This window comes from Filicampus tigris, chromosome 9 (genome assembly GCF_054856515.1).
Source record: "Filicampus tigris isolate MCC_2025a chromosome 9, RoL_Ftig_1.0, whole genome shotgun sequence".
Taxonomy (NCBI): domain Eukaryota; kingdom Metazoa; phylum Chordata; class Actinopteri; order Syngnathiformes; family Syngnathidae; genus Filicampus; species Filicampus tigris.
Window position 1 is genome coordinate 17,959,923 of NC_141225.1, and position 12,898 is coordinate 17,972,820.

A 12,898-nucleotide genomic window follows, 5' to 3' on the forward strand; every position below is an offset into this window, starting at 1 on the left:
AATTAAGTAGCAAAATCCACCCGTTTTTATCCATCTCTATTCTATACCTGTCAACCGCGGGGTGTACTGAATCTTACAAAACTTGGAATTTGCCTGTACGTATCTGGATATAATCTTACACATTATAAGGTAACCCTAACCCTAAATAGAAAAACGCAAAGTCATACTCAGAAGAACATGAGCCAGGGAGGATTAACGACAACGCAACACCTATGGAGAAGCAAGATATTGCCCATCCGTGGCATTAGTTATATGAAATCATTTTTTGATGATATGTTCTGTAGCAAATGTTCAGGCCATTTGCATGTCATCTGCATGCACTTTCATGCCGTGGTGTGTGTTTTCTCCAAGTGCCCCGGCTTCCTCCCATATTCTAAAAACATGCATGTTAGATTAAGTGATAACTCTTAATTAAGAATATGGGCGAAATAAAAATATTCCTTAAATAGCAGCAAGCGGTTAGCATGTCTACCTCGCAGAGTTCCGAGGTTCTCGTTTCAAATCTCTGCGATCGCCTTCCTGTGTGGACTTTGGATGTTCTCCTCGAGCTTACGTGGCTGTTCTCAAAGTCTGGCTTCCTCCCATGTACAAAAATCACGTACGTTCATTGAAGACTCTAAAACGTGATTAGGCTTCGATTTAGGATCATCTTTATTGTCTCCTAGTCAAAATCTGTCTGGAACAACAGAGAAACAGCTACAAACACAACAATGTCAAAAGCGACGTCGCTGTCCGAAAAGTATTTTATGTCACAGTAGACGTCGACACCAACCTCGTCATATGTGTAACTTTGAAAAAAAAACAAAACAATTTGCAGCAACATCCCGCCTCTGCTGTCTCCTGTGTAAAAGGCCAAGGCTTATTGACAAATTTTTGGTTACAGCTCTGAAGAGACTATTTTGCAAGATCTTTTGTAATACAGATTTATGCTTTAGTCCCTCCCAAAGGTTTTTGAGGGAGTTGAGGTCATGCCTCATAAACTCTTCCACGATTAAACAGTTGTCACGAAGATGGAAGCAACGGATTGCCCAAGAGATCCTGCTACGATGAAGATTTCAGAACTAGCTAAATTTACGTATTCAATCCGTTCACCCATCTTTGTAATATTTCCATTACACTGAGCATAAAATATAATTGGTCAGTTCATACAACAAATATGATTTTCATTTTTTTAAGAGGAAATGGGTCAACATTTCAAAGAAAATTCTTACATAAAACCGTATAGTAAATATGTTCAGAAAAAGTAGCCAAAAAGGTGGGGGAGGGTGGGGGAGGGAGCCTCTGACTGCGATGTGCGTCACATTCGAGTTTGGGGATTTTATTCATGCACATTTTGTAGTACAACCGTATCTTATATTGTACGGTATGTAAAAAGCCTTTACAATATAGTAAATAGGAAAACCCATCCATCCATTTTCTGGACCACTTATCCCCATTAGGGTCGTGACTCGCGAGTGAGCCGGAGCCAGTCCCGGCTGAGGCAGGATACACCCTGGACTCGTCGCCAGGAAATCGTAGGGCACGTTTAGACAAACACGGTAAGCGCAGGGAAAACATCTGAACCTCACAAAAGGAAGGCCAGAGCCAAGATTGTGCGGCGGACACGTTATATCCGCCATGCTGCCATTTTAAGGAACGTTGCTATCTTAATGTTAAGGAAACATCCATTTGGTGAATTCTTATTCAGATGGTCTTTTTCTGTTCACCATACCCGAGGAAATGAGCTATGCAGGGTTCAGTGCATGGGAACGATGAATATTCAGTTCTGGCAAGTAAATCCCTGTTCACACGCATGCGCGCACGTACGCAGGCACACACACACACACACACGCGCGCGCGCACACACGCACACACACCTCCCTTGGACCCCTCAGCCCCCTTTACGTCTGAATTATACATCAGTTAGCCTAATACATTTACATTCATTAATACTCCATTTCCAGCTGACTAGGTGCTTTGCAGTCCGACCGTGTTGGGGAGCGTTCTGTACATGTAGAGCAACCAATCAATGGAGACACACACCTCCAGTGTTTTAATCAAACAGTCACTCGGTCATAGGGATTAAAACAACATGAGTCACCTGCTGACAGAGTCGCCCTTTTTCTGTGTGTGCGTGCGCGCGCGCGAGACTGTCTGCTCTATCCTCACCTGGTCTTTGGCGATGTCGTCAGCCACTCATCATGTTTCTCAAAAGTGATGAGATACGCAGCAATCTCCTGGTGAGACAAAGGCAAGACAGAAAGGTTACTGTACTGTATCTATTTTTCTGGAGTGTGAGTGTGTGGCGTGTCACAGGGAGATAAAACATAACAGGTATTTCCAGATGACCTGCTGATGCCCACGGAGAGCGCGCGCGCGCCGGAATATATCGGATTGCCGCGGCCGATTCGAGGCGCTTGATTGGTCACAGAGCAGCCAGTCAGGAGACGGACATTGAGCACTGACCCTCAGGGTTAGCAACCAATCACAGCAGCGGACGCACTGATGCCTGCCTCCGCTGGTGAGGAAAGGCCGACAACACAAACACACACGCGCACGTACACAATAGCCGAGCCGGTGCTTTAATGGGAAAAGTTTCCTTGTTTTTTGCAGTTTGGCAGCTTCCCGTCAGATAAAGTCGGCTCATAACTTGATTCCTAATTCCTCTGGCTCTCCTTTCATCTCCTCGGCCGTCCTATTCGCACTGTTTCTTTTTCCGCAGGTAAAGCCCAGGAAGGAAAAATAAATCAGTCATACAGGTGTGTTTTAGCGAGAGTAAGGAAAAACAGCCTCACGCAGAGATACAACACTGCCTTTTTCCTTCGCTGAGTAAACTCTCTGCTCCTTTAAACGCGATTGTCTGTTTCCCTCCCTTCTCACCCACTTGTTGTGTACGCCTATGAAATGGAAATTGTCCTCTTAAGGCAATCAGTGTTTGAAATGTGGCGCAAAGCAATAGTGAAGAAGACATCAACGATCCAGCCCTCCTTCATCTGCCCCCTCAGATCATCTATCTCGACTCCAGACCTCCTCTTCCACCCTCTCTCATACTTGTGTGTGCACTGCGTGCATGTGTTTTTTTTTTTTTTTTTTTTTTTCCCGGTTATTTGTCCCAGCTTGGCACGAGAGCACTCCAGCTCCAAGCTGACCAGATGAGATGGAGAGAGAGAGAGAGAGAGAGAGAGAGACAGAGCAGGTGGAGGGTGCTGGCACTTAACAGTATTGTTTTTAGTATCCTCCATTCTGTTGCCATGTCCCAACCCCCACTGCCTCACCCTGCATACATGTACATGCGCGCGCGCGCGTGTGTGTACGTGTGAGGGACAGGCTGCCATCACACCATTAATTATTATCACCATCAATCTGCCAACTGTTAATGTCTGTCTGTCTGAGTTGCAGAAAATTGCACAGGGCCGAGTCCGGGTTGAAAACACACATACAGACGCTCGCCGTTCGCATTTCCCTCCTTCGCGAGACGTGCACACACAAAGAGCACCTCATTCATTTATGCATCTATTCATTAGCGGTGACAAGCAGACACCTCTCCTCCTCCCAAACCACTCTGCAGCAAGTCAATATGCTATACGGCCTCCACGGCTCCGGCCGGGCACTGGGGGCTCCCCTAGTGACTGTCAGCCAGTGGGAGGCGGGAGGAGAGAGGTGGGGAAGAGTGGAGACAAGGGGCTGGGAGAGACAGAAGGATGGGAGGATTACCAAGGAGGGAGAGAGACTTGCAATTAAAGGCCCGCCCCATAAGAGCCATTAAAAAGCCCGAAACAGAGGAGTCAGCTGAAACGGCAGCCTGACACACACTCTAAACCCCCCCCCCCCCCCCCCCCCCCCCCCGCCCACCCCCCATACACACACACACGCATACACAAACGCCGCTCCCCTTCACCAACGCACGCGCAAACACACACGCGCTCCACGCCCATGCGAAGAGTGACAAAAGTGAGACTGGAAGGTCGATCCCCCGGAAGTCGGCGTTATTGTCCCGACGGACGGCCAGTGATGGAACGCTGTGAGCATGCCTGGCGACACGCTGACCCTTTAGGAATACTCAAAGCGTTGTGCGCGTGTGCGCCAGACTCAGGGATCTTTCTCCGGGGATCTAGTCCATAAACCTAGTTCTTCTGCATGTCTACGTGAATCTACACAATGATGCATTCCGGGCAGGCCCGCCCCGCCACGCTCGCATGTGCCAGTCGCAGATTGACCGGGAGAGACTGGGCGAGAGAGTTACTTAAGCAATACTGTATCTAACAAAGTTGGGATCATGAGTGGGAAGCTAGACTGCGAGCGATGCAAGTGGGGAAATCAGCCACCCACTCAGGTCTCGAAGAGGCCATCTCCCTCCAAGAAATGGATGGCATGTACAAAAAAAAAAACAAAAAAAAGTGCTCGTATTTGCACACATTCATGCACAGACGCACGCACACGCGCACTCCCAAACCCGGGGCAGATTTCCCCAGGAGGAACGAGGGGGCGGCTCGGTTGGTCGCCTACACTGCAGCAGACTTATGCAGCAGCGTTCCCTGGGGGGATTCCGTTTAAGGGTCTGGCCACAGGCGAGAGTGTCTTGTGTGAGAGAGAGTGTCGGTGTGTGCGTGTGTTTTGAAGTCTAATGACGAGCATCACCCTGGCAGATATCAGGGGAAAACAGAGTTGTCTGTAAACTGGAACTGTCACATCCATTCCATAGCGGCACCTCAAACGAAGGCTGACGCTCCTTCTCGCCACACACATTATTTGGCATTGAACTGTTTATTTTATGGAGATGCGAGGCAGCACATTGAGGTTTTCCTTTTAAGTATACCCACAGTCCATTTTTGCCTTTGTCCTGTTTACATATATGGAGCAAAGAACCGCATTAGCATTACCCGTGGAGGTTTGCTGATGTTGGTATTTGTTGTCAACACAACCACTGTGCACTTCCAGATGAACCTTGAAAATATCAGACAGGGATTGGCATTGTATCAATTATAACCTCCAATTCAGACTTCTCCGGTATCCTACTTCAGCAATTTGCTCGCCGCAGATTTCTCATTCCGCTTTGCTATGCAAAACTCACATTGACAGACGGATTGAATTTTTTTTTTCCAACATTATATTGATTAAACCTTTTCACAAAAAATTCAACTTACCAAAAAAAAAAATTGTTCTCATGACAAAGAAATGTCCAAGGTATTCATCTTATTGAGCAGCATATTTCGCTTGATTGTGAGTTGGGTAACTCTGACATAACATACACACAAGGGTTCAGCAAATGACAAATACCACCTGAGCACAATAGTCCATGAAGACAAAACAAACAAAGAAAATATCAAAATGATAATAATAATAAAACAAAATACAACAGGTATCTAACCTAGCAAGATCCAGCCCAAATTATGTCAACATTGTGTCATAAAATACACATATGCTAATGAAATATCAACAGAAAGAAAAAGACGGACTGAATTTAAATGATCGATTATTTAATGTGGACGTGTCATTATCCACTGATGTCATTTTACGGTGGCGCTCATACCCCTGTTCAAATGCCAAGTGTGTGTGATATATATATATTAAAAAAAAAAAAGACATTTAATTTTCAAAACTTTGGACACTATTCATGTGACCTGGAACCTGTACGAAACAAATGTAAAAAAAAGACATCTTTTTGAGAGGGGAAGTAAAAATAAACAATTGAGATAGCTGTTCAGAATGCACCAGCCACATTCAAAGTCGTGTTAAACAGGAGTCAACACACAACTGCCACCATTTAAAGTGCCGCTGATTAACCCCAAACAAAGTTCCGCTGTTATAGTAGACTTTTGCAAATAGTTTTGGCTTCCTAGCAGAAACCTGAAGCTTTTGTGTCAACACGGATTGATATTTGGAACTGTTCATAATTCCCTCCAACTTGTCTAAGGCATCAAGAGTCCAGATAAAGAAAAAATGCCCAAAAGCAAGATGTGTTGTGTTTGTGCCCAACATACCTTTAAGAATTATGGCCCAAAAGTTCCACTTTGGTTTAATCATACCATAAGACTTTTGCCGCATGTGAAATTTCACATTTCTTTTGCAAAATGTAGCGAGGCTTGAAATTTTGTTCTTGTAAGATAAGGCTTCCATCTTGCCGCCCTATCCCAATAGCTCAGACAAAGGAAGAAGACGGGTGAATATTTTCACATACAGTCAGTACTTGCCAGAAATTCCTTCAGTGTTGCTGGCAGCCTCTTGAGTCTGACTACCGGTAGTTTGTTTTTTCATTCTTTTTTCAGAGGGATGTCCATTTCTTGGTAATCTCACTGTTGTGCCAAATTTTCTCTTATTGAAGATGACTGAAACTGGAAATTATTTGTACCCTTATACTGACTGATACCTTGCCAATAGAATTTGATGCTGTTGAAACTCTGCGTGGACCATGACTTGCGCTGTAAGATGTGACTACACAAACGTCAGGAAAAGCATTCTAGACCCTCCGAGTTTTCTCTGACCATGACGTGCACACAACCAAATTGTCTCAGTTCCCCTCTTGAAAAGATTTCTTTTTCGTTTTATGCCAGGTTGTATGTCACAATGTTGGAACTTTTTAAATGATTTATCATTGTGTCATTTTTGTCAAATTTGAGCAAGCATTTGAACAGGGGTGTCTAGTCTTTTTATAACCACTGCACTTCTGTGCAAATTCCTATGTGACCTTGAAAAATCAACATTGTCAATAGCTTTCTTTTCTAGAAGCTCAGAACTCAGGCCAGAACTAAACTGTCCAAGTTATGTTCCCCTTCCCGCTGACATTAATGATTCTATGTTGGTTGTAAAGCAGTCCAATAATGTCTTGTTTGCACTCTATTCCTCTGGCCTGGTTAATTAATATGTGAAGCTCTTAAACTGAAAGATAGGCAGACATTGAATTACGACATGGATCATTTTGTTCTGTTCTAGCCGAACAATTAAAATTTCATCAAGGCTATTGTACACCAGAGCAATAATGTGTAGTTTGTATTATATTCCCAAACTGCCGTCCTCGCTACTGCTTGTTAGTTTCAACAGCCTCTATATTACCTCCACTGGCTAATACAGCTGCTTAATGCTGTTTCCATAACAACTGTTGCAAAGCCCCTGATCAGAATTCCTCTCAAGCTTGCTTTGTGTTTATCATATAAACACCTAATCACGCACTGGGCAACACACACGCATGTGCATAGTCATACACGCATTGCATACACATGCTGCATTTTAACCCCCAAGCCTCGTTTGATTTTTCCTACTCTTTCAGCTTCTTTGCGGCCATTTTTTTTTGGGCCACATATAAGACCGTCTGTCCTTTTTAGGATTTTTTTTTTAAATTCTTTTTTGCCTCTTTTTCCACATACATTTAACTAACGTCAGTTCTTGTCATTAGTTATATAAAATATCCATCCACCCATCCATTATCGATACCGCTTATCCTCACAAGGTTCGCGAGCGTGCTGGAGCCGATCCCAGCTGTCTTTGGGGCAGTAGGCGGGGGACAGCCTGAACTGGTTGCCAGCCAATCGCAGGGCACACAGAGACAAACAAACATCGACAATCACAATCGCACCTAGGGACAATTTAGAGTGTCCAATCAACTTACCATGCATGTTTTTGGAATGTGGGAGGAAACCGAAGTACCCGGAGAAAACCCACGCAGGCACGGGGAGAACATGCAAACTCTACACAGGAAGGCCGAGGCCGGAATTGAACCCACGACCTCTGAACTGTGAGGTGGATGTGCTAACCAGTCGACCACCCCCATATAAAAATATCCATTCAGTTAAATTTGTTTTATTTTTTTTTAACGCTTCTAATTTGTTTGTTCCCACAAGGCAGGTTGTGAAAAATTAATATCCTGTACATTCTCAGTACCACCTTATTTCTTATGGTGCTAATAGTACAGTCTTTCTATAGCCAGCAGAGAAAGTATCCACTTCTTAAATTAAAATTTAATTCTTCTCCATGGTCATCCGAGGGTATCTCCACTTCTTAAAATCAAAATTGCATCATTAATTTGCTCCATTGTTGCGTGGTAAGCCGTTAAATGCCTCTTTTGGAAACCAAGAATACTACATGAAATTGTTCCCTCGCACAAAAAGCAATGAATGATGTGATCGGATTGAAACCACAAAAGTGTTGAGTCCTAGAATGAACCCTTCTTAGTCAAAATGTACGACTCAATCCAGTAAATAAGAAATTGTCAAAATGTAGTATGTAATACAGCCAAAACGGTCCCCCCCAAAAAATAAAGAGAGGTGGAAATACTGTAAATGGCCATCATAGAGGGTTAAAAGTATTCAAGTGATTCCAAATGCAGCATGTGCACACCTCCAGTATTTAGTGTTGGTCAGGCACTGGAGGATGGAACGTGACCTTCAGCTGGGGCTCAGCCCGCTCACCTGGTCGGCGGGAGTCACGCGCATCACATCCATCATGCCGCAGGAGACATGAATATGTACACAACACCATGAGCGTGTCATAACTAATGCATGCTGGGATACACGGGTCTTCACCGCGCGGGGTCTCGGAAGAATCCACGCAGAGGCTTCTGTCCACCTAAGTGACAGCTTTATGGTGACATTGTCACTCTCCCTCCGCTCGCTCTCCTTCTGGCCAGACCTCTTTAGCTTTCGCCCGTCCCGCTGTCTTCTTTCATCACCCCACTGTAAAGTTTGCTGCACTCGCTGCACAGAAAGTAGCTCCAACTTTTATTGTGGAGACCTAAGCGCGCAGCAGAGGCTGCCCTAATCTACCGAGGGAACATCAATCAAGATTCTCTTACGCGCTTTCCCTCTTCCTCTCCCTTCTATCTCGCAATTTGCATTTGAGGAAGAACAACCGCCCATCTCACGCCGCAGTGGGGGATGAACACATCAAAGACGGCAACAGGTGTGTGGTGTCAAACACAATGCCAGGACCCCTGCTGCGCCGGGGGGCGTCTTGAATAAAGACTGTCAGACTCCTCAAAAATTCTCACTAAGTCAAGCAGGAGAGTGTGCGCACACTGAGACGTGGGTTTGAAAGTCAAAAATGATGGATGGGTGTTTGGCAGCGGGAGGTGGGTGGGGGGGGGGGGGGGGGCGGCGGTGGGGGAGTGGGGTCGAAGGGGTATGGATGAAAAAGGTCTCCGGTGGTTGTGTTAACCCCCGACGCCTCATTTCTGGGTGAGTCACGCGGCCCTCCGAGGCCTTTGCGATTGCGGACGCGATTTGTTATTGAGTAGGTTTGCCGGGCGATGGTTAGGGAGAATGAATGAAAAAAAAAAATAGCGCGTGCCACCTCTCATTGGCATAAATACTTGTTTACAACGAGACACAAATTGGCACCCTGTCAGTCAGTCGCTCGCTTCCTCTCTCTCCTCTAACCCGTCTACTGTCTTTCCCTTTCTATTTGTCTCTCCCGTCCTGGCGGTGTGCTGCTGAGCGTAATACAACCCTCCCCGGTTCAACCCTCTCTCATTACCATATTCTAATTACATTCGTTAAGGGGAGCATTTGGGAGTTTAATGAATACATTTGAAAGATGGCTCTCTGCTGTGATCCTTAGGTTTGTCTGCTCAACCGGCTTCATATGGGCGGGCGGTTTGGATGCGTGCGGACCTGGGCAAAGTAAATCACGCTTGCCAAACGTATACAAATGGGCGCTGACCGCCAGAGCTCGCGTGGCGTCGTGTCTCTGCCCGCTCAAAAATCAATTCTGCTCGTCTCTGACAAATAAAGATTTCATGTCGTTTGTGTGTTGTTGTGAAGGGGGGGTTGGGGGGGGGGGGACTCGCTTCGCCCCCATGCTGAAGCCATGCATATCTAATTATCCTCGGGCCTCAAAAACAAACGAGGAGAGACAAGCGCCATTATACAGACATACAGTACGAGTACCTCGAGTTTATCTCCTCTTTTGCCAACAAACCGGGCGGCTCCGAGCGGGGAGCAGGGCGGGTGGAGTAAAACCAATCATAAGGAAAAGCTAACATTGCAGGTTATCAAGCTAGTTCTGTTGACTGACTTGCACTCTGCGTGATGCGTCTTTGCCAAGGACGTATCCTTGTGCTGCAACTGAATAGAGCGTTACTATGGGCCCCCGCGCTCATTCTTTCACTGTACTGAAAAATGCGATAAACCTTTCACACTTCCAATTCTGATGATTTCCAGCTTGTGGAATCGCTGTCACTTTTATATCAGCTATAACGGTTTATGATGGTAATGTTTATCACTGTCTAAATACATCATTTTTTAATCCCGGAATACTAATTTGCTCAACTTGTTGACTTGAACCACAAATCAGGAGTCAGCACAATCTGGGCATTGTTTGATGTTTGTTTGGATGAAAGCGGCCCCCGATGACAAGTTGTAATGATCCAGTGCAGACAAATGCATACGCAGTCAGAAATGATTATCCTACATGAACATATGCAATGCCATAAATACTTGAAAAAAAAAAAAAATGTAAGGTTCACATCTGAAAGGACTTCTCTTCACTGCACCGTGATGATGCACAGCACAAAGTAGAGCCTGGTGTCATCACCCTCTCTTTAAGTGCTGTGATTCATGCAGTGGGTGTCAAAGTGTGCTAGCTATCTTTAAACATGATGTAAGATACATGTATATAAATAAAGAATTGGGGAGTTGTGTAAAGAAAGCAACATTTTTACTGTCAGACAGGAGTGGTGCCGATTCTTACCGGCTAATAGTCGCCAACCTTTGTTTGCTTAAATCGGGTTCTTTTCATCCATTAAATGAAATTCATAGTTGTTGCACAGTTGGATAATAATTGCTCCAAATTTAATGCACTTTTAGAGAGCAAAAAATGAGTCTGACCTCAGTTCTATCCTGCCAGGGTAACTTTCCACCTCGTAGCAACCGCAATGGAGTGCGTCTTTTGAATTCCGCTTGCACGTTAAGAGCAGCCGTTTAACACTAATATTGACGCCGGTGTTGTGTATTGGATAAGGTGAAGACTTGCAAGAGAACAAGCTACAAAAACGACACTGCCAAAACATACAGCGCATACGCTGCCAACTGGCCGCAATGATATGCGGCAGTGCCACTTTCTAATTGTAGTGCTTCCTTTCTCTGAGCAAAACAAAGATTTGGTGGACAAAATATTTACCTGTCAACTACCCAAAGACAGTAATGAATCTTTTTTGTTGTTGTTGTTGTTGTTGTTGTTGTCATTTGGCCAAGATACAAATTAGATGCTCTCATTTGGAAATGTGTTTATCAATCTCCCGCCCACCTAGTGCTTTATACGATACAGTCAAAATTTAAATATATGCGCCACCGGTATGCAAATGCGGCGTCGGTGTCACTCGTGAAGTTCTTCTTCCTTAGAGAACAAGATGATGGATATTTTATTACAGCTGAGCTAGTCTTAGACTAATGACACTGCAGAAATACAATTCGGAGCTGGTACACAGCTAATATCCAACAAGCACACACATGCGCACACACACTGTTTAATCCCCAAGGAATCAGTGAAATTTGATTACACTGACTGTTACAAACACCCTCCGTATGGGAGTAGACATTTCATACATCAGCATGAGGGAGGAGGAAGAGGGAGGAAGAGGGAGGACAGAGATGGGCAGACTAAGAAATATGCGACAGCGAGTAGAATGGCCATTTGATGGGAGAACACTCTGGACAAATACTGTGTGTCTCCTGAGTGGAACCGTTCAGATATCGCCTGCAAAATTGAAAACGGCCGCACTACACAAACACAATATTTCACCCTGCGAGTAAACATGGGGAACAATATATTTACACTCCATCTAAATATGGGCTCCAATCCTTGGGATAGTGCTGGGAGAACAAGTTAGTCACGGTAGCATGAGATACTCTCAACCTTACGCTGTGTTTTGTGAATGGGGCCTATTTTGAAAACAGGAAGGTTTTCACTTTCATATTCGGCCGTCCTTCACTGTCCTCGGCGGATACATAGCTCAGCAGATTACTGAAGGTGACATGTCCATGTATGTGCCTCACGCCACAGTAAAGCAGTACTGGGGTACTGTTAAAAAAAAGATACTGAAAAGGTAATTTATGTTGAAGCTTGATGCTGTCATGAAAATTAAATGGGGGAGGCGGGGGGGAATGAGTTATGTTGCGACAAACAACACCTTAGCAATCCATAGATATGCGAATATGTGAGCATTATACTGACGACATTAGATGATGAGTAAGCTGTAATCTTCATCGCTTTTATGTCTATGTCGTCTCCTTTATTGAGTATTTTGGACCCGAAAAATAGCACCGCCTGCGTCCCCAATGAGCTGCGCCATGTGTTCTTTCATTTAGTTCTAAATCGGAGAGAGAAGGCGATGACATCATGAGCTGTTAAAATATGAATAATAGTCCAGCTCTCCATTTTTTAAATGATGTTCAAGGTCACAGGGAAGCTGGAGCCTATCCCAGCTGACCAGTACGGGCACACATTTGGACACATCACCAGTCCTAGTCATCTAATAACAACAGGAATGTTTTTTTTCTTGACATTTTTTTTTTTTTTTTTAAGTTCCATGTTCGTTCATTTACACCGACCTGCAAAAATGACTGAAAGTGTCGCAATAGGAACATTTTGGTACCATTCCTATTGTTACCGTGATCACACATCTACATTTTGCTGGAGAGGAGTTAGAATACAAAAACCACGACATTACAGTTGTGTCATAGCTATGTGAGCCCAGACGAAACACGTTTCACTATAAAATACTAAATTCTGTTAAACCTTCGAGGTATATCATCAAAAAGGCTTTCGTAAGATTAGATCCAGGAGAAAACAAAACTGTTCTTTGGGTGCTCTCTGACTCGCTCAACAGTAGTCAGGATGACGACTAACATCGCTCTCGATTTCTTTTCTCCATAACATCGCACACAGTATTAATAAATGTTTACTTCTTATTTTCTGGGCTTCAATCTGC

At 44.5% G+C, this 12,898-nt stretch overlaps 1 protein-coding gene across 4 annotated transcripts in view; it reads right to left on the minus strand.

The window, feature by feature from the left end:
• Window positions 1-12,898, minus strand: part of LOC147142369 (calmodulin-binding transcription activator 1-like) — a 63,550-nt gene that overhangs the window by 28,557 nt on the left and 22,095 nt on the right. For all 4 annotated transcript variants that reach the window (XM_086040475.1, XM_086040474.1, XM_086040472.1 and 1 more), the window contains exon 4: window positions 2,149-2,216. In XM_086040475.1, the coding sequence (XP_085896601.1) occupies window positions 2,149-2,216 (68 nt within the window). The remainder of the gene's footprint in view (window positions 1-2,148; window positions 2,217-12,898) is intronic.